The 27,249-nt window shown below is 37.6% G+C and overlaps 3 protein-coding genes across 7 annotated transcripts in view; 1 reads left to right on the top strand and 2 right to left on the bottom strand.

Annotated features, from left to right (window-relative positions):
• Positions 1 to 4,630, top strand: part of LOC139982884 (sushi domain-containing protein 2-like) — a 40,468-nt gene extending 35,838 nt beyond the window's left edge. For both annotated transcript variants that reach the window (XM_071996039.1, XM_071996038.1), the window contains exons 18-20: positions 1,272 to 1,434; positions 2,807 to 2,902; positions 3,873 to 4,630. In XM_071996039.1, coding sequence (XP_071852140.1) covers positions 1,272 to 1,434; positions 2,807 to 2,902; positions 3,873 to 4,195 — 582 coding nt within the window. In that variant the 3' untranslated portion in view covers positions 4,196 to 4,630. The remainder of the gene's footprint in view (positions 1 to 1,271; positions 1,435 to 2,806; positions 2,903 to 3,872) is intronic.
• Positions 4,631 to 4,765: 135 nt separating this feature from the next.
• LOC139982885 (arylsulfatase-like) lies at positions 4,766 to 16,534 on the bottom strand. Of its 4 annotated transcripts, none has more exons than XM_071996040.1 (7): positions 16,456 to 16,534; positions 15,269 to 15,534; positions 14,418 to 14,570; positions 12,481 to 12,593; positions 11,711 to 11,930; positions 8,796 to 8,960; positions 4,766 to 7,503 (listed from the first exon to the last, which is right to left on the bottom strand). In XM_071996040.1, exons 2-7 carry the CDS (start codon positions 15,501 to 15,503, stop codon positions 6,884 to 6,886), a joined length of 1,506 nt encoding a protein of 501 aa, XP_071852141.1. In that variant the 5' UTR covers positions 15,504 to 15,534; positions 16,456 to 16,534; the 3' UTR covers positions 4,766 to 6,883. The 4 variants fall into 4 exon arrangements, with proteins under 4 accessions (XP_071852141.1, XP_071852143.1, XP_071852142.1 ...); XM_071996042.1 differs by having other exon boundaries at positions 15,269 to 15,418; positions 16,456 to 16,524; XM_071996041.1 differs by lacking the exon at positions 16,456 to 16,534 and adding an exon at positions 16,081 to 16,387.
• Positions 16,535 to 24,578: 8,044 nt separating this feature from the next.
• Positions 24,579 to 27,249, bottom strand: part of LOC139983527 (uncharacterized) — a 29,020-nt gene continuing 26,349 nt past the window's right edge. The window contains exons 10-11 of the mRNA XM_071997144.1: positions 26,715 to 26,867; positions 24,579 to 25,498 (exon numbers count right to left, since the gene is read on the bottom strand). Of these exons, the coding sequence (XP_071853245.1) occupies positions 25,434 to 25,498; positions 26,715 to 26,867 (218 nt within the window). The 3' untranslated portion in view covers positions 24,579 to 25,433. The remainder of the gene's footprint in view (positions 25,499 to 26,714; positions 26,868 to 27,249) is intronic.

Here is a 27,249-nt window from a genome sequence, read left to right as displayed (position 1 = left end):
CAAGTTTGGACGCCTCCAGATAAAACGGAAAGAAATAACATTGCATGCCAAAATCCAATCTAGGAAAAAGTCGGTTCTATACTTGATCCAAAAGATGATAGTAGGAATTTTTACGATTAGAACACGTGAGAAAGGGTTAAAGAAGACTTCTTTTAAAGATTGCAGCGGAGTAGGAATTAAGATTGATGAATACGTGCTGTTGAGAGGCGATGATCTGTCTCCAACGATGATATTGAAACCTCTGTCAGTAGTTGGCTAGTAGCAAGGTTGGGTACTCTGGACCATTGTCAGACTAATGTGCTTCCAGTTAGGGCCACCAACATGTGCAAAAAACTTTGTAAGTTATTGGACAAGAAAGTTGTGCCACAACTGAAACTGTTGCCCCTAGAATTCTTGGCCTGAAGTTACGATGATCGTATGGATTCACGGCGTCGGCTAACAATAATGGTTGACATCACTGAATAGTGTAATTTGATAAATATTCCATGCCCGTACTCCATACTAGTGTTTCTCTTCTACAGACCGCCCTATGGAGTGTAAGCACTGCTATAATATCTTTCAGTACTATGATGTGTGTTTTTGAGTGTTTGAAAACCTGTACGATGTATCTGCAAATATGTTCTATGTGTCCCGTGTTGTGTCCCGTCTTTTGTTACACGTATTAGGAACACTGTGTAATGTAGAAAGTACTATCGCCACAATTCCCGTACTATGTGCTCTGTGTTATGTGTCGTGTATCCCGTACTATCGGCCCAATCCCCATTCCCGTACTTTGTTCTCTGTATTATGTGCCCCTTGCTGTCTCGAGGTGAGTGTTGTGTCCTGTGTTATGTTTGCAGATAGTATTTGCCATATCTATATTTATTTGTATTTGCCGTATCGGCCATATCCCGTACTATGTGCTCTGTGTTATGTGTCTTGTATCCCGTACTATCGGCCCCATGCCCGTACTATGTGCTCTGTGTTATGTGTCTTGTATCCCGTACTATCGGCCCCATGCCCGTACTATGTGCTCTGTGTTATGTGTCTTGTATCCCGTACTATCAGCCCCATCCCCGTACTATGTGCTCTGTGTTATGTGTCTTGTATCCCGTACTATCAGCCACATCCCGTACTATGTGCTCTGTGTTATGTGTCTTGTGTCCCGTACTATCGGCCCCATGCCCGTACTATGTGCTCTGTGTTATGTGTCTTGTATCCCGTACTATCAGCCACATCCCGTACTATGTGCTCTGTGTTATGTGTCTTGTGTCTTTTAATTGTTTCTGCAGCAAGACGCTGGTGCACCATTTCACTGTGCTGATATACAAGGAAACAGACAAACGTTAGTAGCAGTAACTACAGCGGGGATATGCAGCAACAGTGTATTTAACCGGCTAGAAGTTGGAACGAAGATAAACACAAACAGATTTTTGGCTTCCGCTACAGAGGGTGGTAAGTAGAGAATACGTAGGTACATCGAAACATAACTTCTAAATACATTCGCTTCCTTAGTAAATGACGGCATGGACTAAGATGGGTATCATCAGAACTAAAATAATGATGCAAAAACTATTACTAGACAGGGTGAGAAATTTGCCCGAATTTGTGCGAAAAAGCGATTTGCAAAATACTCCACGATGCACTTCAATCGTGGTAGACATATGCAGCATTTTGGTCACTATACGTACTACCAAGCTAACAATATGGCCCAATACTTGAAAACAAGTAGGATATTATAGACTATATGTCTAAAGTGCACTAGTTATTGTAAAGGTCACGTGATCAATGGAGGTCAAAGGTCAAGTTTTGCTAGTTGTGTGCGTAAGTGCGATTTGCTCATAACACCGACGGACTTTATAACTTGGTGGATATATGCTCGGACATGGGATGTAGTGCCTTTGTTATTTATGATGTCATAGTGTCAAAGGTCAGAGACCAACTGTACACAAAATAACTATTTTGGTCATTTTGTGAGTATGAAAATCACAAAAGGGTCAAAACCCTCAAACCCGGGTGGTATATCTAACTCTGCAAGTTAGCAATGCATTAATTAATATAAAATGCCAAATAGCACGTGATCAAAGGAATTTAAAAATCAGATTTGTGTGGAAAGGCGTTTTCAACACTACTCCTTAACCGGAAACCACATGGACATCAAACTCGTTGGGTATGTGCCTGGGCGTGTGATGTAGTGTCTCACGTGGCTTATGGCGTTATAGGTTCAAAGGCCACAGGCAAATGAACTCAAAACAGCATTTTGGCCATTACACATGCAACTGATCGGTAACCGTAACCCGATGGATATCAAACTCGGTGGGTATGTGCATATCATGTATATACAACCAAATCAGCTTTATGGTCAATTTATGGTACCATCATCTGGAAGTTTACAGTACATTACTTAATGTAAAACACCTAATGTCACTTAGTCAATGGAGTTCAAAGGATCAAAGTCGGCCAAATTTGTTCACGTTCCAAAATGACAAATGTAAGAAAATTATTCCGATAGCTGGTTTTGTTTGCTTAACACTATTGCTTTAAGTTTAAATTTGATGAAAAATAATACATGTTTTATTGGTTAATGTGCACATGACATAAAATACAAAATATCTGAAGCTTTCTTATCTTAGAGGGAGTAATGACTTTTTGAATTTATTGCTTGAAGGAAAGTTTAAAGGTAATTAACATAAAATATCAAACAAAACGAGGTCAGCTAAATTCAAGGCTCATGTACGTCAAACTTTGTGGGTGACAATGATGACCTCAAACAACTCAAATTTGTGGTCTGCAACTTTATGGATTGGTATACTTGTTCTCTTCTTAGAGATTTTTGACTGCACGGGTAACGGTATTGTCTTCAGATCTCAGCTATGTAATCTTCAATGTGATTGCCCATCGAATGACGACGAAGTAGGCTGTGGTAAGTAAGACTTTCGGTTATTAGCCTTTATGAGAACAGTTTGAACTTTATAGCAGACCGATATGTGAATATTTACCTATAACCTGGATTCCTTTTTACAAAGAACGTCTTATTATATATATATATATATATATATATATATATATATATATATATATATATATATATATATATATATATATATATATATATATATATATATATATATATATATATATGAAAATCGTAATGAGTTGGAAAATCAAGAACAGTGAAAAAACTTTCAGCCTCCACCGGGATTCGAACCACAGGCCTCCCGCTCTCTCTCTCTCTCTCTCTCTCTCTCTCTCTCTCTCTCTCTATATATATATATATATATATATAGATATAACATGAGAGATCTAAACGGCGAATTTACATCGATGTCACTCTTTTGGATGAGCAATTAGAAAGTTGCTGGTCACATTTTTTAAAGGTAATATAGCCAGAGCTATAGCCTCAGCCCAACCAGCAATCTTGAACAGGAAGTATAACATACGGTAACATACTACATGCATTTCTCACTCACCATTTAAACCTTATCTCAACCATGAATTATAACATACCTTCTTTATTGTTTTCATGCTTACAACTAGTATTTTATCCGTATTGGATATCACTCTCGCAAAGTATAGGACACATTAGGCACATATTGGCATAGGAGCCTGTCACAGTTTATGGGGAGAAAACGAAGGTTCGATCTGTTACAAATTGTTCAATTATCACTCCCACGCCATGTTATAAACCAGTGTGTAGACACGATGTAAGAGACCTGATATTACTAGTTAAGGCATTCGTTACGTCATTAACAGGTCCACACAGTTACTATACTACTAAAGTATAATTAATTCCAGCCAACGCGTGGAAATTAGTATAGCGTCAAATAAAATTATATCTCATAATTTATTTTGATGACCATTAAACTGACATCATCTAGTTTTTGTTGTTGCAGTTGCTCCACCATTTGGAACTGAATTCATGATCGAATCTCCGAAGTTTGGACTGGATCTTACGAGTTTCGTGGATAGGACGTGGTTATTTAGGTCTCAGACTTCACAGGTCATCGTCACCATACCGACCTATACCTTAGCCGCTTCAAACGGGTATCTGCGTATAGGGACTGGTATAGATCCCAGCGACCAAGGGAGCACAGTTAACACCATCAGTGCCCCTACGGGACCAATATCTATCACAGCTAGTTATGTATGGCTAGCCTATCACAAAGAATCAATAGCTACTACAGAGGGATTCCAGGCTACTGTACGAATTGAGTGAGGAGCGAGAGAAATTCTCAAAATTTGAAGTTTGGTGTCGGGATTCACTTTCCGGGTCGGGATAAAGTTAAGGTAGATGTTGGGATACATCTGCTTCATCATCTTGTTTCGTCTTCCTTCTTCTTTGTGTCGTTTTAAGATTGATATCGCAAGTTAAGTAATGACTCCTGTTTAATTAATCACTATGGTAAATGTCAAATGCTGTAGGCGATGTTACTATACGATCGTTCTAGATCGTTGATTATGCCTTGCCTTATAAATTTCTAATGTCTGCGCAACTTCCCACAAAGTTTGCTCTCGTTCAGTGACAGAGGAAGACAATGTTTTCTGCTTTAAAGGATATTACAGAATCAAAATGTGGTAAAGGATAACGTGTAAGACTGGATGATATGTCTTCAATCTCATTAACATTAAAAAAGTAACAATACAACGACAACAGCCGTGTTTTTAATCATTGGTTTTATTTGTTATTTATTCCAGTTTTTAAGTGAAGTAAAGCATAACTACTCTGAGAAATATAATGTACTTCACAAAGTGTTTAATTGAAGTGAAGAAATAATTACGTGTGGGTAGTGTACTCTCATCGTAGAGTACATGGGTTGATACGGGAAGGGATAATGGTGGGTTGGGTAGTGTACTATCATCGTAAAGTAGATGGGTCGATATGGGAAGGGATAATGGTGGGTTGGGTAGTGTACTCTCATCGTAGAGTACATGGGTCGATACGGGAAGGGCTAATGGTGGGTTGGGTAGTGTACTCTCATCGTAAAGTAGATGGGTTGATATGGGAAGGGCTAATGGTGGGTTGGGTAGTGTACTCTCATTGTATCCGTCATTTACCATCTCGACTTCTTGATTTCAAATCACCGAGATTCACATACAGATATAACGTTTAGTTTCACACGTAGATCAGTGCACTCTGAGTCCGACTCAGAGTGGGGGGGGGGGGCATCACTTCACTATACAAGGGTAAATCCATCTCTTTCTTCATGTTATGTATAAACCACTATACAATAATGTGTTTTTGAAGTTTTCATCATCGGTTTTATGCTTGGATGTTTAACAATACGGACTATGTTACTGCATGGTTGTGGAAAACTCGAATGATTGGAGGTAGTTTATGACATTTTAGAAACTAGTTAATGAAATGAGGAAGATCACACAGCGATAGCTGACCTCATGTTGCAACAACACTTCGGTTCACTTTCATCCCTTCTGGTTCAAAATCTATATATGATGATGATAAAGTTGCATTGCAAGTTTACTTTGGGAAAGTACTGCTAATTGGAAACTTATATGTCTGCGATTTTGGAAAGTGACAAATTCGGTGTGTAATTAAATGAAGCTATTAATTATATGGTGTTTGCCTTTGAAGTAAACAATAAACTGTTTGACCTCAATAACCAAATTTGATATTAATCACGATCACTCATCGTGATATGATCTGTACTTTTCAGAGGTCAAAGGTCAGAGGAATTGTCCCATGTGATGTATCACCTAAGCAGCAGCGAATTGTCCACACTGTTCCACTTTCGTAAACTATCAACCTTAATGAAATGCTACCACGCAACCTTTGTTGAACATTGATAAATTACTCACTTCACTGTTATTGACAACGAACGAACCCCCCCCCCCCCCTCCCCCCGAGAAAGGAGACATAGATTCAGTATTTTACTGAATCCCCGCATCAAAACGGCTAAACTATTTCACAGACCCAATATCAGTCAGTAACTAAGTACCTCGAAGGATTCCCGGATCGCCTCCTTCGATGTAATACTCCAGCTGTGGACCGTTGTCGGACATGAATACGATTAGTGTGTTATGTTCGATTCCTTGGGCGCGAACTCCATCAACGATGCTCTGTACCTCCAAGCTGAGTTCATTTATACCATCCCCATAAGAACTTTAAATAGAGGTAAGCACAATAGCAAAAACTCCAAGTACTCCTCAACCAATTGTGATAAGAAAATCAATCAATTCCTATTAACATTTATCCTCTCTTTCCTATTTTCTATGTTGATGTTACCATCACTCAGCCAATTATTTCCAAACTACACCCCGGACCTGTGTCCTGACTTCATCAACTATTACTAGGGATTAGTTTGCTAAGTTTCAATGTATATCGAGCTTCAGTAGTACGAAAAATAATATTCTCTAAATAAACGGTAATATTTAGTAATCAATAGTTTATGTATATATATGTCATTGTAATATCAAAGCTGCCACAACTGTAATTAATCGATGTTATTTTACTATTTTCATTGCAAGGTTTGATTAGAGTATGATTTCCTTTATTTCGGGGTGCCCACTTTTGATTATTTGAAACTTTTATATATCAAGCACAGCTCCTTCAGGATAGAAAACATGCAGAAACCATATTGGGGAGGGGGTGAGGGGAGGGGGAAGAGGTGAGAAATGCTCAAATATGAAAGAGGGAATGGGAAGCAAAAGATGCACGTTCTATAGATTTGAAGCAGTGCAAAAGAGCGACAAAAACCATTTGTAGAAGACGTTTACTTCACTGGGGGCGCCCAGTCCTAGGAAATACACATGCCTGTGAAGTCCAATTGGTGTATTGATTCAAGTATTATAGACTATCTACCAACATTACACTCACTGAGATTATATTCCTACTAAGAATGTCTTAAGCCATGATATTAGCTTCAGTTGAATATTTTGTTTCTATTCACTATGGCCAATTACAAATGCATTCTTCCATTATATTACAGCATGGCGTTGTGTCATCACTGTTCTCATCCATGAGAGGTGGAGCTCTGACAATGGTCCGTTCATGATTCTTTACCAGGTTCTGTATTCTATCTAGAAGTTCCGTGTACAGGCTGGCATCCAACATATATGATTCCGTCGGATCAGCCTGTAAGTTGAATATCAGAGGAGGGTCGTGGTAATGTACGCACTCCAGAGAGACATCTTTTTCGTCGCAATAGAAAAATATAGTCATTGGATAGACAAAAGGTTGGCAAAGACGTCCAAAATATTGAGAAGGTCGGTCATCCTGGGTAAAGAAATGAACCTTGTAATCACCAAATCGTACTGCGAATAGAACATCCCGATTATAAAACATGACAAAGTCACGTGATGATGGTCCCTTCCCAAGGAGAGCGTTGACATTATTCATTCCGTCATATTCTCTATCATCGGCTAGATGTCCTCCAGCCAGGTCAATGAATGTCGGAAGTAAGTCCAGGGCGCTGAATATTTCATGAGACACACCTGGTTCTATTACACCTGGCCAGTATGATATCAGTGGAACACGGTAACCTCCCTCGAAAGAGTTGGTCTTTCCTCCTAGGAGAAACAACATTCACTTTAATTGTAATTGAGTTCAATTACAAACTTAGTTGGGAAGTGTTTTCTTTAAAGTTACTGATCCGTCTTATGAATTTACTAAATTCACGCAAATATATTTCTTGTTGTATCTACTATGGAGTTTGAATTGTGTAACAAATGACTGATTGGAACTACTTTTCACAATGTTATAATTATGACATAAACTAAATGGTAACGTTTCATAACTGAATTCCATTTCCCATCAAAATTAATAACAAAAAATATAACTGCATTAGTTATTTTCCAATAATTTCCAAATATATTCAATACTGGGTTGACTAGGTTTACCCTCCTTTAAGTTATACGAGTAGACCTTGTCCCCAATAAACTAATATCGCTAAATATGTCAACGGAGGTCAGATGCAGTATCTTTGGGAGAATCTCATTTCAGTCTCCACCAGCAGTTATCAGTTTTCTTCTCAGTGATACTCATTTCTATTATACTGAAATGCGCTTTTTACGTTTTGTATTTGGTGTGCACAATTTATCTCTACATTCAAACATGCCTTTCTGCTCAATTGCTACAACGGTTCAATGTCAATACCTTGCAATTGTGTCTTTTGAAAGCCGCGTTTGGCTGACTGCTGCTGAAAGAAATCTTATTACATGAACACATGAACCATAATGTTATTATGGCCGAAGGTTATCGTCAACAAACCGAAACACAGATCAGCCGATACCAATAACAAACATTACGCTGCAATACGCTGCAGTACGCTGCAGTACGCTGCAGTATGCTGCAGTACGCTGCAGAATCTCAACCATTTGAAAAATGTTGTATAGCCAACAATGTAGAAATTGAAACCAACAAATTTAGGTATTTTGATGGCGAGTTACCGAGCCAATTGCCCAAAATCAGCTGTTTATCCGTGTTGCACATGTATCTACTATGTTGAAGATAATGTAATCATTAGTGTAATTATAGTGCTGTGCTTGCTAAAGTCTTCAACAAAAACCTCACAAAGTGTTGTTTTCTAACACTCAGTACATGATGGCCGGTAGTATCTATTCTGCAGACCCAAAAAACCCATTGAAGTGTTCCATATACTAAAACGCTATCATGACGTCACATTGCAAGTACACCTCATGTGGAAGATTAGTCTAGCTCGATCTTACGGAGGTGCTACAGTTTTGTGATATTTCATCAGGTTCTTAAATATAAAATTTGGATGTGATTTAAAGATGTAAAGTACCTTCAAAGCTGTATCAAATACAAACAGCTTTGTAAGTTGCAATGAATAAGAACAAACCTCGAAAGATTCCTGGATCACCTCCTTCCTCGCAGTATTCCAGCTGAGGTCCGTTGTCGGACGTGAAGACAATGAGTGTATTGTCTTCGATATCTTGATTGCGAACTTCCTGAACGATGCTAGATACTACCCAGGCCAGCTCATTCATACCATCGCCATAAGGACCTGAAACCAGAGAACAGATAACCTTAAACTTAACAGCGAGATCCGCACCACGGGATCCCAAGAGCAAGTCCTTTGGATCCGAATCAGATCCGAGTCCGAGTGCGAGTCCGTTAGAACAAAAGATACTATATTACAGTCATGTAGTGCTGGGAAAGTACTTGGTTCTCGAGTAGTACTAAAGTGCTTCTTAGTAAGTGCCCTTACAATGGTTTTAAATAGTACGCATGTTGGTCATTTAGTACACTTACTTGCTTTGTACAAATATACGTAATTAGTACTTACAAAACTGACAATTGCAACAAGGAGTCGAATAATACTCCGATCCCTTCTGCATACCATACTCTTACTCCACAGTATGTCTACACTTACACCCGTAGACTACTACTACTATGTATAGACTTAACGAGTGTATAGGAGGGATGTGTATATTATGCTAATGTACCAAGGGCGGCGGAAGCACTTTAATCTGGGGGGGGGGGGGCACTGACATCAAAGGGCACTTTGCAGAAATTCGATTGGACTGATGCAACCTTATATTTAGTACCCTTTATAACTCTTATTGTATTATCTTATTTGCGTATACACATCACTCCATCAACGCCACCCCCCCTTTTCAAGGAAAATATGCATACTAGCACTGCAATAGCTATGTGCAAATTGGGAAACAAGGAACAAGTCTTCTTTTGAGACAAAATGAGGTGAAATCATGCTAGTTGCTAATGTAGGAATCTTCCGAATTATCTTAACAATTTTTTCCATTTGAAATAGCTTTGAGTTTGACCCACAGAAATTCATTAAAAGTCAGGGGCGTAGCCAGGATTTGCAAAGAAAATTATTGGTTTTACAACCCCTCAGATGGCCGGAAACGGCCCTTCACGAGTGTTCATTCTGGTTCCCTGGCCTCTTGCTAACTTGAGACACCTCAATTTTTATGTAGAAAAAGGGCACATTTTTAACCTGAGGAAAAGTGGGAGGGGGGGGGGGCACGTGCCCCATGGGCCCCAGTTGCATTACTACGGTATCATGTAGAAATAAGGCAATTTTGTGCTGGATAAATTAATGCACGTTTTTGTATGTACTCAGATATATAACTAGGTAGCCGACCCATACTTTACATACGCTCTTTTACGCGTATGTTAAATATGCCTGATGTCACGCTTATTTAGGCGCCCGTCAGGCGTTAAAGATCACGGCGTCAGCAACGAATTCAGGGTATGGGTATACATAACCTTCACTTTTTCAAGCCCCACACCAAAAAACAAATAAATAAATAAAGAAGGAAACTGTCTAAAATGCCTTAGAATACACCATTACTGGTCTGCTTTTTGGATTTGTATTTCAGTACGAGAACGTCGCATTTGCTATTCCGTACTAGTGAGTACGTGGTTCAATGTGTGATTTCTGATCGACTCTCTCCAGAATTTATATTTTACTTTGGGGCGCCGGCCAGAGTTACCTATCCAGCAACGCTAAATACATAAACGTTTATTAAGTTTTCTCATCGGACTGAGGGGTTGTATTACAAGATAATGTCATTTGTCAATGGAGAATACCTCATACCAACGAAATCTTATGTTATTCTCCTACTCACAACACCATTTAATGGTCAAAACGAATGCGATCGACTTGGGGCAAACGTTTTTTTGTCTCGGCTTCACAACATTTTCGTTCAGTAGTTTTATCGAACTCGCCTGTTTTTTTGTTACGAAAATTAGGTGACATATCGCTATCTAATAGCTAATTGATATGCAAAAAAGATCATGTGACCCTGTTCTTGGTTTTTCGTTTCCAGTTTGTATAATTAAATAAGTATTGAAATGCTTTAATATATGTGTTAGAATGCATTAAAGTCAAACTAATCTACCATATGGTTCAACTCTTGTAAAATCGAAAGCAATATTCTGCAAAAATGTTCAGTTATTGATGGTTATGCTGACAAGGGCGACGGTACTCTGCTGTGGTAAATACCGCACTGCACTATCTACGTACGTGCAAAGTGTACATGTGGTGTACACTTAATCGCACATAGGCAAAACATTATATGCATACGACCCGACCCGTATACGGCGATTTTGTCCAACCAATGCGGTTGCTATGGAATTAAAAGGCGCATTACATGTAAAAACATCTCAACGCGTCTCACAACATAAAACTAGTAGATTACAAACAATAAAATCATGAAATTTTCAGTAAAAAGTTCGCAAAATAAACTCTATGACAAAAGGTTAAGAATGCTTTAAATATGATAATAATATTCTATAAAACAATCCTGATTAAAAATATTCTTCAAAAAGATGAGTCTTAAGTTTAGATTTAAACCATTAAAATCGTCCGTTAAAACAAGTAAGAGTGGTAGAGTGCTCCATAAGCGTGGTGCACAGATCGAAAAAGCTCGCTCACCATAAAAACGATTGCATGAAAGTGGTTGATTAAGACAGAGTTTCCCATTTGAATTACTTCGCAAACTTCGACTAGGAACACGTCGACTCAGAAGCTCCTCCAGGTATACGTATTGACCGGAGCCACGCCGTGGAGAATTTTAAACTTGGTGCGCTGCTGGACGGGGAGCCAATGGAGATCTTTTAGTATGGGGGTTATGTGCTCGAATTTCTTTGTCTCAGTTACAAAGCGGGCAGCAGAATTTTGAATAAGCTGTAATTTCCTAATCTCTTATGAATTCCCCTCTTAAAAAAACTTGTGGATGTAGCGTAGAGTATTGCCATCTTAGGATGAAATGAATAAAGCCTTACCTCTCATAGAAGAGCCTTCAAATGATTTGGAGGCGTACATTGGTACGTGGTTATGTGTTGCAGAATAGAAGAAGAAGAATGACCTGTCTTTGTTGTTTCGGATGAATGTAATGGTGTCATTCAAGAGGGTAACACTAAGATTTTGGTAGTAATAAGGTTGTTGAACAATTTCGTTTCCGTAACAAAGGGCGCAAAAGATTGCGTCTATATCACCATATCTCTGTGTGAAGAAAAAAAAAACACGGCCATAACTTGTGCGGGAATAAAAATGTATTAATAAGCAGTCGATATCATAAAAAATTATTGCTGAAAGCTAAGCGGGTCATGATCGTTTGCTTCAAGATTAAAGAAAAAAATGCATTTTGTAAATTGAGCTTGCAAATCTTTCCTGTGCTGATACTGCTTGGTTAGAGAAAAAATAGAAACAAACTGTTCAAAATACATTACCAAGACCCTTCGATGTTCTAATATATTACCCCACACCCTCCACTTGCTGTAATACAGTACCCCAGACCGTAATACAGTACCCCAGACCCTTCACATGCTCTAATACATTCCCCAAGACCCTAATATAGTACCCCAGACCCTTCAATGTTCTAATATATTACCCCACACCCTTCACTTGCTCAATAAAGTACCAGAGACCCTAATACAATACCCCAAATCCTTCAATGTTCTTATATATTACCCCACACCCTTCACTTGCTCTAATACAGTACCCCGGACCCGAATACAATACCCCAGACCCTTAACGTGTTCTAATACAATACCCCAGACCCTTCACATGCATAGGATCCTCCAAACGGCAGTACGTGACCAACAAAATCGAAACCCTGAGAGCTAGGAAAGTATGAAAAGTCGTCATGAGAGAAACGATTGGTTCCTGCAAAGAAGGAAATGACGCAGGTTACGGATAGATTGATTGTTTCATTTTAGTAAGGATTATTATGGTAACAGTCTGCATAGTTTCATACTTATAGCACTGAAAGGGAACACTGTATCAGAATAAGAATATGTAATACATATTTAGTATTAGAATATTAAAGTAATGTAGTTTATCATAACAAAAGTACCTCACGTAGGCCTACCAATAGACTGCAAGTTCCTAAGTGACAATTGTAAGGATATTTCCATCACTTTCGGTGAACTAAACTCTGAAACTTTCCTCGTAACACAAAACTCGTAGAAACAACAACAGATGTAGCAACAGCAGAGGTAGCAACAACAACAGAAGTGAAAACAACAATAGCAGAAGCAACAAAAGTAGAAACAATAACAACAATTGTAGCATCCACAGAGTAGCAACAACAACAGAAGTAGTAGCAACAGCAGAAGTAGCAGCAACAACAGCAAAAGCAACAACAGTACAAACAACAATAACAGCAACCACAGGAGTAGCAACATCAACAGTATCAACAACAAGACGTAGCAACAACAACAGTAGCAACAACAATAGCAGTAGCAGCAACAACAGCAATACAAAGAACAACAACAGCAACCACAGGAGTAGCAGCAACAACAGTATCAACAACAAGACGTAGCAACAACAACAGTAGCAACAACAATAGCAGTAGCAGCAACAACAGCAATACAAAGAACAACAACAGCAACCACAGGAGTAGCAGCAACAACAGTATCAACAACAAGAAGTAGCAACAACAACAGTAGCAACAACAACAGTAGCAACAACACTAGCAGTAGCAGCAACAACAGCAAAATCAACAACAATACAAACAACAACAACAGCAACCACAGGAGTAGCAGCAACAACAGTATCAACAACAAGACGTAGCAACAACAACAGTAGCAACAACAATAGCAGTAGCAGCAACAACAGCAATACAAAGAACAACAACAGCAACCACAGGAGTAGCAGCAACAACAGTATCAACAACAAGACGTAGCAACAACAACAGTAGCAACAACAATAGCAGTAGCAGCAACAACAGCAATACAAAGAACAACAACAGCAACCACAGGAGTAGCAGCAACAACAGTATCAACAACAAGAAGTAGCAACAACAACAGTAGCAACAACAACAGTAGCAACAACAGTAGCAGTAGCAGCAACAACAGCAAAATCAACAACAATACAAACAACAACAACAGCAACCACAGGAGTAGCAGCAACAACAGTATCAACAACAAGACGTAGCAACAACAACAGTAGCAACAACAATAGCAGTAGCAGCAACAACAGCAATACAAAGAACAACAACAGCAACCACAGGAGTAGCAGCAACAACAGTATCAACAACAAGACGTAGCAACAACAACAGTAGCAACAACAATAGCAGTAGCAGCAACAACAGCAATACAAAGAACAACAACAGCAACCACAGGAGTAGCAGCAACAACAGTATCAACAACAAGAAGTAGCAACAACAACAGTAGCAACAACAACAGTAGCAACAACAGTAGCAGTAGCAGCAACAACAGCAAACTCAACAACAGTAAGAACAACAACAGTAGCAACCTCGGGATTAGCAACCACATCAGAAGTAGCACCATCAGTAGAAACAACAACAACAGATGTAGCACCAACAAGCTACAACAATAGAAGTAGTAACAACACTGTGCGAAGGTTTCATGTCATCAAATTTCATTCAATATACTACAATGATTATTAATTGTAACCGTGTTAAAGATTGAATAACTTCCCCGGATATAATAACGATTAAACAAAAAAACAACTATTCATATTTACCAAGGTGCCACTTTCCAACAATGCCGGTGGTATATCCCTTTTCTTTCAGAGCTTCAGCGATTGTAACTTCATAGTGAGGGAGTCCATGTTTTGAAGTTGGCATCCATATTCTATTCTGTTCACCCCAAGCACCTGTTCGGACTGGGAATCTGCCTGATAGTAGAAAGTTATATACCAAAAATAGGAGCAGTCACACACCATCATTCAATATTGAGACATCATTTTGAAGATTCATATAAAAATGTTACATTTAATCGCCAAACTTGCGACATTTCATAGCAAAAATTTGGACGATTAATCTCAATAAGATGACTTTGTATCACAAAATGTTAACACTCCATCTCGAAAGTGTTAGGTGTATCATTATATTGTGACGTTTTATGTCAGAATGTTTTTAATTTCAAAATTCACTTTACTGTTTTGATGCTTTCTTTCAAAATGTCGATATTATATTTAAAAAATGTGGCGTTTCATAAATCCTACCATTTTATCCTAGGATACCGACTTTTGATCTCAACATTTCCAAAATTTAGCTGAAAATGTTTTCTCAAAATTTTAATTTTTAAACCCATAATTGCAAAGATCTAAAAGAGATTATTTTTTTATCATAAGTTTCTGACATTTTATGTTAAAATGTCAATGTCAATCAAGTAAACGTGAAATTGCACTATTTAATTTCGATGTTTCATCTCGTAATTTGGAAGTATGTTGAGAGTAAGCATGAATTACTTGATTGTTTTAAATTCGAGACGTTTTGTCGGAAAACATTCCACCACCCCCCACGTCGAACTTCATCGATGCAACAGTTAACATCTCTAATATGTTTTTACCGTTTGCTCTTTATTCCTTACCTGTAAGCAGGGAAGCCCGACTCGGCGAACAAACAGAATCAGCCGAATACGCTTGTGTGAATCTGATTCCCCGTTGAGCAATTTCATCTATAGGACCAAACTCCTGGGTCGGATGACCGTAAGAGGCAAGGTCTCCATACCCGACATCATCTGCCAATATTAATATTATATTCGGTGGTTGTCCAAATGAGAGGCACACTGCAACAGTAGCGGCAACTATCATTAGCCAAAACATTTTATGTCAAAAGTCCTTAAATCCAAAAGAGCTAAAAAAAACAATAAAAAAAAAAAACAGTAACGACGACCAAATTTATTGTTGAAGTTTGGAAAAAACAAACGTCGTTGGGTCTTACTTATCTTCCTGTTCAATCATTTACATAAATAGTTTAAAAACGTCTTGGGCCTGAATTCTGCCAAAAAATAAAATGCTAAAGCTATCAAACTTAAAAAAAAATTCTCAGTGGCTGAATTCCTTCAAATTATTACAGATATTGAGGTGGGTTAGATGAAAGACTTAACATTTCCATGAGAATAGTTTGAGGATAATAGAGAAAAGCTTGTTCAAGTCGATCCAGGATGACCAAATGTTGAGTCTCGTCCCAAGTGAACGGAAATCAGTAACTCTCCTTTTTTTTCAGGAACTGAAATTTGTTTGAAATGTTAACGGCATTAAAGAAGACACTACTTAGGTTGTATGCAGCTTTTACACCAAATGTATGAGCAAAAGAAAGAATATTGATATTTGCCAGTATAAACAATGAGGGCCTTGATCGTAAAAGTTGAAGATTTACAGTAAATATTATGCAACTCACTATATACTTCTACTGCCAAGGAAAGTAAGACTGTAATCAATGAACAATACTGTGCTTTCCGCCAAGGACTCTGCTCAAGTTATCCATATTGCAATATATAATATACTCCAAGACGCATAATATCCACGTGCGGCAAGCTAGCAATTAAATATATTATACATTAAGTGGCAGTAAAGTACTCCATAACCTAGTTTTACTTTATTAGGTTTTGAGGATGCTAGTAGATAGATATCGTGGACACGTAGAAATGTGAAACATAAGGCTGCCAGAAACTTAATGAAATAACCAAATCATTATAAGATAGCTTTATCTCTCAACAGCGCTTACCTTTGGTTAAACTTATTAGAAAGCTAAAAAGATACAATATATACCAACCTTTCGTTGCTAAGAGATTGTCGAATAAAGAAACCGTAAGACCACACATAAGTAAGATTGAATAGTGAAGACCATAATGAAATTCATCGAATCTTTTAAAATTATAACCCACTGTTTATGGGTAAGCTCTTACTTGAGTTGGATTTTATTATATCATAAATCCCACTTCCTGCTTATGGATGTGTCTTTAATTAAAGGAGCCACATGGAGTGAAAAAATAATATTCAGATGTTTATATTTCGTATATAAGACTGATTCATCTTTCAACTTATTACTCTAATGAACCTCTTTAATTGTCGCTTTATCTACTGGTATTTTTTGTTTCCCTCGAAGTACCATGTATAGTGTTGTTACTGTTATAAAGTATCAAGTGACAATACGTTTTCAATACCGGCAAAAAAATTTAACCATAAAACGCATAAATTCTGATCAAACGTTCTTTCTTTGCCGTATGGCAAAATATCGAGGATTCTTCGACCGTATTGCCTGAAGATGCTCCTATGTAAAAATGATAAAATTTCATTTTAACTGCTAGAGGTTTTAACAATTTTAACAATTAAAACAAAGTAGTCGCTATTGTGTGTAAAAGTGAGTTTTCAAGAAAACATCTGAATATTTCACGCTTGGGTGATTTTTACGCATAAATTAGCATTTCAGTCTACAAGTACCACAAGTGCATGAGTGCTTCTATTCATGAGACTAGAACAGCCTTCTGTGTATGTCTGATCAGTTTTCCTCCCCAATAAACTGGGTCATTAAGCCTTGATCTACCAAAGCTTGTACTTTGGTTCTTGTCTTCAACCTGCTAAGTACGGTAGGTGCCAGTTGCACGAAATTCAGAATCCTGCAGTATCAAACCAAATGATTGCAGTGTGTGTGACTAGTCTTGAACGACTAAGTTCAGTGATATTTGACATATGTGTGTACCTAAAGTACATGGTAATCGTATTTTATGTTATTTTTTGGTTGAAAATGGAAAGAACTGGTGTTCAACTACGAGCAGAATCTCAGTTCCATGCATGCACTATACTTATAACTTTAGCTATAGGCCTAGGTCTAGGCCTCAAAGCCATAGTTGCTATGTTACCACGGTTGCCTAGACTAAGTCTAAATAAGTTGTAGCGCGACGTTGTATGAGGTCTATGTCCTAAGTTGAGTGGCTGCTGAGTGTTAATACCTTGTACAGAGGATGTTTTGGATGATTTAGGATGATATAGGATGATTTAGTAAATAATCCACTACGGTGATCCATTTTCTGCTCCTGCACATGTGCATCAAGGATTTCTTTTAGCTTACTGTCATGCATTCACAGCTACATACCTTGAATGGGTGAGGTATCAATGGACCCCACTGGTTAGACGAGGTAACAACACATCCCAAACAACTCCGACATCAGAAAGAGATATCCTGATGCTTCCATGGAAGATCTACTGTAGTAACTATAGGAACCTGTGCTAGCCATCAATAGAGAATAAGGTAATCAGTCATTTTGTTTGCCAAGTAAAAACATGAATGTTTTATCATGAAATATGCCACCCCCCATCCACCTCTCTTCCCCTATAACTGTCTTTAAAAAATTGTAACAACCTATACACAACCTTTAACTGGACTGGATATTCTAATGAGGTGAACAGTGTATCTAGATAGCATTTCTGTAAGCTTTCTTTTAGACTATCGTACATACTGTTACAACGAGGCTGTGGTTTACAAATCTCGATGAGCCAGCTTTTGGCAAACACACCTTTAATTCTCTTCTAAGCAATTTAAGAGTTGCACTGAAGTGACATGTAATATCAGTCTAACATGTTCCAAACAACTCAGTTATACTATTATGGGGTATGTCCTGTGGGTCAGTTTGGGCGGAATCAGCTGACCTAAACAAAAATAGTTTTCATCACTTTCAGAGCCAGATACCTAAAAGCCCGTCCCGCAGACCCTTCAATGTTGCTGCAGGTAAGGCAATCTAGATCAAGTGGACTGTGATCAGGGATGCCAATAAAACCTGCAAGAATCATAAATGCACCCAAATTGGTCCAACTTATCAAAATAGGTGATTGGAAGTGTTGTTGCAGGCTTAGACCCGGTTAGTGCGTACACTGTTTGGCCCATATCAAGGGGCGGACTGGGTTTTAAAACCGGCCCGGGCACTTTCCACCTAGACCGGCCGATTATTCATTGATATGCTACTTACATAGTGATCGCCATCCTGGGGCAGGAGTCTAAGGGGAGGGTGTGTCCCCCTCCCCACTGAGAAATTTTTGAAGTTAAGGAATGCCCAGATTTAAAATTGTGCTATAGTTTTCAAATTTGTAGCTTACAATAATCCTTTAAAATTACCCAAACATACTTTTCCAGAAGCAACACTTGATTAAACTGAGGAAAGTTAAAAACCTTAACAAAAAAATAGAAAAATGTATGTTTTAGACTAGGTTTTCTTTAGTTTTTCAAGCAGTTTGTGACAACATGCTTGAAAAAAATCCCAAAATAAAATCCATTAGTATACGGAAGGGTTGCCATTAGCACGTTCTTTTGTTACGAACTAACAGACTTACTAACATGGTGATTTCATGAGCTGCTTCCTACAGTAAAAAATATATTTCTACACACCCCGTCTGTACTTTATTAACTACTGTGAAGAAAATGGGCTGTAATTTTTACCAGGCTTCCCAACCCACCGGGCCACCGGCACACCGGGCCACCGGCCCACCGGGCGTTGCCTCAATGCCACTGCCAATATGTGTATTACACAATCTTTGAAAATGCGTCTTTACGGACCTAAAATGATAAATGTATAGAATTATGTTTTTTTTATGTTGTCTATTAAATGTATTATATCTGCATCATTGTCACTAAACATGTAAACATTATTTTATACCTATTTATTTGAATATTCTGGCGTTGATTTAATGTAAAGACTGCATGTTTTTAAAGAGGTCAGTTCATTATATTTTATCATTTTTCACCTGAAGGAAATTTAAAAGTGAGGCTATGCCATGAAACAAATTTTCTCCATAAATGTATCTTTACACGAGATTTAATCTTGATACTTCCTTATAACCTTTTATCTCCAGCATCGTCAATTTGTTGTCTACAATGCTGCGTAGTAAAGCTCATGTTATAAAAAATATTAATACAATTTCCAAATATTTCTATTTTATTATTTTACTGTTTCGCTTTCGGGATATTTACAGGTACATCAACATTCACTAGTTTTGCCCATAAACCAGACAAAACAAACCCTCTGTAAAGTGATTAACTAGAAATGTGGTTACGAAAATTCATAACCACTCTGCCCATTATTCTTGGTCTATAGATGCAAGTAATTGCTTAGTATCCATTTTCTTCCTTTCTTCCATCGTTTTAATCGTTTTAATATGTATAGACAAATGATACAAACAAATTAATTCAAAGGTAACTTGATTAGCATGTTTATTTCCTTTTTCGTTAAATCGTTTGAACGTGTGTTTGAACATTTTGGAAAGCTAAATATAGAGGTTGAAACTTAGGAGAAGTGGATAAAATGTGAATAATCATTAGTTTGACAAGAGAACCAATGGTGCAGTAGTTGATAGTCATCCTGTAGCGAAGTCAGTTCATGGCAAATAAATACGAACACGAATACATGTTACGAATACAGGTTACGAGTAAAGTGGTGACTGTCCTGTTCTTAGTTCGTACGAATTGCGCGAAATGCAATAACTAAGCGTGATAATACTAATGGAATTCAATTGCTTACATCGAATGATAAAAAGAACTATTCATGGCAGTGAAATGACTTCCTGTGTGGATAGGGGCATAATGACGCATGGAGATCATGAAATACTCACTGCCAATACATGCAAGGAATGCCATATATCGTAACAACCGCTACTTGTAGTATTCAGTTCTACTGTGGCTGTACAATCAGACACTCACCACTGGTTTGCATTTATCCCCAGCAGCGGAAACTATGGTTTAATTAGGGTAAACATGGTAAATTTACCACAGAAGCCCCATAGAATAACTTATGGTACTGTTATGGGCATGTTTTACCTCTTGCATATTCACAATGCTACATTTTTATGACGTCATCTCTACGTCATCGCCCTAGTAACCGTCTACGCTAGTACCGCGTCCGGATACCAATTAGAGGTCTTATACACCGTCGTTGGGGAAACCATCCCCTCTCACCCCGTTCCAATAACACGGTTCTTTATAGTTTTGCCCTAACATTGCGTTAACTGTCATATTCCTATCGCTACTACGTTCTGTGTGTATCTGTTCAAGTTTTGACTGAAGAATCTTAAAGTCTTTAGTGACTTTCATTTCATCTAGTTATTTAATCGCTTCTACTCCGAATTGGACTTTTCCATACCATATCTGACATCCATCCAATGAATTGAAGTAGATCCCGCATAACAAGTACAACTGTCCTTGGAAGAACATTTGATCATTTAGTAATTCCGTGCCACGCATTTTGATGAAGCACTCTTTATCTCGGACCATCACAAAGGCCCAGCTCTACTACACCATTGAGTTCATCTACTTCAGACCCAGTCTTAATAGATAAGTTATTTCTTTCTATCTGGCGCCTTAAGTTAACTGTACTCTTTTGTTTTCACTTTTTTGTACCATTCACCTTTATCATCCATATTATTTGTAAAATATATAAATTGTATTATTAAAAATACCACACGAAACCTCGTCCATCTTTTCTATTATGCGTTAACACCCTTGGAAACTCTTTCTGCCGGATTTTATGAATTATTTACATTTTATTTACACGTAAAAGGTTCATTCTTATTTTACTTAACAAAGACTGTACTTGCAATATACTGTAAAACTGGTTAACCTTTATACTGTAGTCATGCATATTTTGACTGCAGCATATATATATATAGACCAAATATGGTGCATATAAATAGTATGCCATAATGTACATACAACACATCATGACATACAAAATGAGTTGCTTTGTTGCATATAAAAAAGTATGCCATAATGTACATACGACATCATGACATACAAAATGAGTTGCTTTGTTTTACTTTGCAACTTGCCCAATAATGATACAACCCACAAGTGGGTAAAATTTAAGGTAAATTGAGGTGTACTGATTATAATTAAGACAAGTAGGGGAACTGTGGTACAATTGGGGTACAAATCTGTTAAATTTAAGGTAAAACTGTGGTACAATTAGGTAAAACCATGGTACAGTTAGGTTAAACTATGGCACAATTTGGGTCAAACTTTGGTACAGCTATTGGGTAAAATTGTGGTTGTTTAGGGTAAAACTATGGTAATGCCATCTATAGTACCAATAGGGTCAATTTGAGATGAAACCATGGTAAAGATGAAATAGAAAGTGATAAAAACCATGGTAAACTTGTGGTATGGCACTATGGTAAAACTGTGGTAAACCTCATCCATAGGACCAAATTCCTGTCAAATTGTGGTATTATACCACAGTTTACCATCGAAAATGGTAGCATTTTGCCATGGCTAGTGTGAGGTAATTTTTCCCCGGCTAGGCTACAATTCATCTTCGGAGATTGCATAATATTTTGAAAGAAGATGAGCATTTTCTGCTCCTATTTCAGGGCTATAGTAATATAATGACTATGAGGTGTGTACACAATAGTTTGACATCCGCGTTTTCAACGAACTAAAGCAATGTGCTTAATAACATGTATACGCACAGCCAATAAAAAGTCCTAACATTTGTATTTCTCAAAGCTGTGTTTTGCAGTAAGTTAATACGTTGATTGTTGACAAGGCTAGAGCATTTCCAATCGCGAATTTGGTATCAATGAAAAGAACATAATCTAATCTAGCCAATTGTACCAAATGTGCATTTTTCTCATGTATCGAAATCAAGTTCACGGCACTTTTGGGAGCCATGAAAAAAGGTGCCATTTTTTACTGTTTTATTACGAAAAATAAATGTTGTGAGATTTAACTTACCGCATCATTGTGGCTAGCGACGCCTTCTTTAGCATTATTCAGACATTTACACCGGAGGGGTAGGTCGCAAGCCGTTTCGCGAAATTCATACTACTGACCAAATTTTGGGGGCGGGCTAACAAAAACCTGCTCTCTGAGCTCATGCGCTCGCCCGATTGGGACTGACTGTATGGCGGCGGGCAATCAGTCTCAATTCATAGGGAATCGACATATACCGATTTAAATCGACATATATATGTACCAATTCGCTTCGATTTATACCATTTTCTAGCAGCTTAAATTGGCTTCTACCGATTTAAATTGACATATCATCGATTTAAACTGGTAGATATCGATTTAAATGACTTATGCCAGTTTAATATGACATATCATCGATATAAATCGGCATATACCAATTTAAATTGATGATATGTAAAATAAATCGATATATGTCAATTCAAATCGACATCTACCAGTCTAAGTCGATGGTATGTCGAAGTAAATCGGTATATGTGTTGGATTACAATAGCGTAACGCCCAACCTTGATGGACATTTGATTCTCAAGTTATTGCAAAAATACTGGTTTTTGACCACAAATTGACCTTTCTTGACCTTGGATCACATGACTGTTATGTTTGGAAACAATCCCTTACCCCATTCACAACTAGTCCACAAATATCATCCATGTCAGCCCCTGTCAATAGTAGTTTCACAAGTAAATGCCCCGCCCCCCCCCCAAAAAAAAGAACCAATTTTGACCCATAATTAACCTTTGGTGACCTTGGATCACATCAGGGTTATTTTGGAAAATGTACCCCTACCTGATTCACAACTTGTCCCAATATATCATCCATGTCAGACTTCGTGACTAGAAGTTGTTGCAAAAGTTAGCATAAGTTGGCATATTTTTGCACATAAGCAACTTTGATGACCTTGGATGCCCTAATGATTTCTATCAAAACTATTCCTCACGATGATGTGAAACCTCTCATAACATTTGTATGTGATCTAATGTACACACACAAAGGTATCAACACCAACCTTTGGCCCATCATAACTTGAGAACCGGGTGTCCGCTTGAAGCAGGGGTTGGTTTCCTCTATAGAGCACTAAGAGCTCTATTATAAATCAAAATATAATATAAATCAATATAAAAACTGTTTTTGTTTGCCCGTATCTCCTAAAATGAGCATATTTTCCAAATTTTGACCTTAGACCTTTTGACGTCACGGTCAGATGTAGTTTGAGACACTGATGCCAAAACGCAACATGGCAAGTCTGTGCGACCATCCTAACTGTACTTACTAAAAAACAAAACCTTGACCTATGATAACTTTGCACACGAAGGTCGCAGATAGGTCAACCCATGGACAATTTTGATCGGAAGGTACCTTTGAGATCCGATTATGGTCACGAAAATTCAAATAACCAAATAAACTAATACAGATCACCGGAGGTCAAAGGTCACCTAGATGCGGGTCGACTACTGGATTACTATAGCGTAACTTCCAACCGTGACGGACATTTTGTTCTCAAGTTATTGTAAAACTACTAATGTTGACCCCTAATTGACCTTTGGTGACCTAGGATCACATGACCGTTATTTTTCGAAACGATCCCTTACCCCATTCACAACTACTACCAAAGTATCAACTATGTCGGACCCTGGGAGTTATTGCTGTTTTTAATATTTTGGATTTTGGCCTATAACTGACCTTTGATGACCTTCACAGGCCCAAGTACAATAAGGCACACCTTCTCACTATTATAAACCAAGTTTGAGTTTAGTCAAACTGTCCCTTGTTGAGTTACAGTGTACCCAAGCAAGTGTTACAGACACACATACACACACACACGCATACACACTAACTTGACTACATAGGTTCCTTTGCTAAAGCAAGGAACCAAAAAGGAAACTTGTCAAACATAATATTGAGTCCGCTTCTGTTCTGCCAGTACTATCTGTCTTTTGCGTGAGTTCATTTACTGGAAATTAGGTTCATCTAACGTTATACTTTGGTAAAGGAAGCATCTACGAAGCCTTGCATATGCTATTTATCGCAAAGATGTTTATGAGTATTAAGATGTTATACTTTGTAAGTCATTTCCCTTTGGTTGAGTTCATTATGAAAACGCCATTCTACTGTGATCACTGTGTCTATATTGAGCAAGCCCAATACTAACATTTCATCAACAAATAAAACAAGAAATTCAGTTGCAAATTGATATATATTTATAATCTTCTGACAGAGTGTGAAACAAAAAGCTTTAAACTCTCTCTTAATTACTACCCAATTACAATAACCACATACTCAACTAACGTTTAAGTCAAACTTAAGTGTAAACAATCAAATGAATCCGTAACCATAGGGGAGTTTTCATATAAAATTTGAATCGAATAAAAACATGACACTTTCAAATGAATATTGTAAACTATGAAGATGCAATAATGCTAATTATTGTGGTAATGACATCACCTCACTATATTAACGTTTCACCAGAACAAGACAGATCCCTAAACAGGAAAGCATTGTAACATATTTATATCGATGGATAAATAGAAAACAGACCGACAGTAAGACGGGTGGACACACGGACAGAACAGACACATGGATTGATTTACTTTAATCTTGAAGATAATGTATACTTATTGTGTTGGGAGTAGCTGCCGTACGAACATCAAACTTATTACGGATAGTAGGCCTTAAAAGACGGTAGGAAGGGAACCGAGAGGGGCGGAAGTGGAGAGAGAGAGAGAGGGGGGGGGGGTGGGGTTGAAGTAGGTAAGGAAGTGACGGTGGTGCAAGCAAGGAACTGGAGAGAGCTAAGATCTATGATTCATAATCCAACATTTACTTAGTTCATAAGCAATCTAATTCTAGTTAATAATAAGAAGTAAAAATGATGTAATGGATTTGAAATGTTTCTTTCAATGTCTAGCCATAGCTTTGCCTACCACCTTTTAACTTTTCTTATACATTGCGTTGGCTGGTATATTGCCTTACAAGTCGGTAGTTTTGATATGAAACATTGCGAACATAACACAATCATGCCGCTATGGGCAATCTCCTGTTGCTAGCTCACAGAGACAATCCAGTCCAAACTTCGAAGGTGGACAAGCTGTCAAAAATAAAATGAAGAGAAAAGTACACACGTATAAGAAATCTACGAAAATCATGCCACGTTCATCGAAAGTAGATGCATAATATGAAAGTATTTAACACTTATATAAATATATATATATATATATATATATATATATATATATATATATATATATATATATATATATATATATATATATATATATATATATATATATCGTGCAGGCTCTCTCTTGCTTTCTCTTCCCAGGCCTGTAGCAATGACGAACATATATGGACAGCGCCCTCTGCCCATGTTGACTGAGCCCACCTCAATCAGCTCAATCATGTGTACAAAAGCTTAACAACTTTCATGGTATAGGTATCGTATCCATCCTTAAATTGTTGGTTCCCATCTTACTCTAGACTACGGGCCAGCTGTACTTATCCGATACCATTCACACGAGGATTGTTCCCCTAAGATGTTTTACCGAAGCATAATCTGTCAAATCAATTTATCTCTTGAATTTGCTCTAATCAGTTGATAACCATACTGGAGTAGTTCTTTGTAACGTAGGTCCAACAACATCACATAAACTAATATGAATTAAGTCATAATCCTCAAAGGGTTAAAGGATTTGTCTAATACTTGACAACTTACTTTGATACTTCTTTAGATATAACCGATTTTCCGAGTTATCAGTAGAAACATGTCATAGATTTAAGCCGTACCTCATTGATTGCTACTTAGCCTTCTTATATATGCTTAAGAGTTTTACACATCTCAGAATATGTATTTATTTATTGATTTATTTTGGTACAGTTTGCGTTCACCCTTTGCTTCACTTTTTCATCACAAGACGCTCGCTTTCAAAGTTAAGAAAAGGTAGCCTATTATCAGCATGCACTTGGTATTTTCTCTGCCTTTTCTTGAGTTTAACTTCTTGACATTTCTTACTCTAACAGCTGTAATATGTATTACCTCACAGTACAGTAGTAACCGACGAACAGTTTAAAACCATTGTCAACTGAAAACTATATAACAATTGAGTGCTTGTAACCGAATCTGTGTACCAGCTCCCTATTGTGCGTAACCGCTTTTATTTCTTTTATTGTAGCAATACCGTCGGTCTAGAATGACACAAAATTATGTCCAAACACAATATGCAACTTTACACACTATTAAGGTTGCTATACTTGATCTGATCAACGTTTACGTTTCTTACAAAGATACAATGGCAAAAATAAGTTACCTTGATCACATTTAGTTCCTGTCCATCCGGGCATGCACATACATCCACCGGGATCAGGCAGGCAAAGCAAAACGTATTTACAACCATTGTTCGAAATACCAAGACCAGTACAAGTAAGGAGGCCATTGCGGCTAATGGTATCCCTCGTCAAAACTTCAGAAAGAATACGATAAACCAAAGCAAAATATTTAAAACAAAATGAAGAAACAAGATTGTCGAGATGTTCTACATATACAGGTTATTTACCAAAGAAACATATTATACGTTTTTTGCAGGTGTGAAAGATACTACTAATTATTAGCTAGCTTTATTATTTGTCTAGTCAGGGTTGACATAGCTCAGTGTGTATTCACATTAACAACAACACAGAACACGACACAACATTTGATGATGATATACAAGGCTAATGAATTGTCTTACACGTAAACTCCATAAAGGAGGCAAGGGTCAAGTTATCATATTTGACTTATATGATGAAATTTTTGTGACGAACATATCCGCAATCATCTCAAGAAATCTTTCTCAGTCTGAGAGG

The sequence above is a fragment of the Apostichopus japonicus genome, chromosome 16 (genome assembly GCF_037975245.1).
Source record: "Apostichopus japonicus isolate 1M-3 chromosome 16, ASM3797524v1, whole genome shotgun sequence".
In the NCBI taxonomy this organism is placed as follows: Eukaryota; Metazoa; Echinodermata; class Holothuroidea; order Aspidochirotida; family Stichopodidae; genus Apostichopus; species Apostichopus japonicus.
This window is presented reverse-complemented; position numbering and strand designations above follow the sequence as displayed.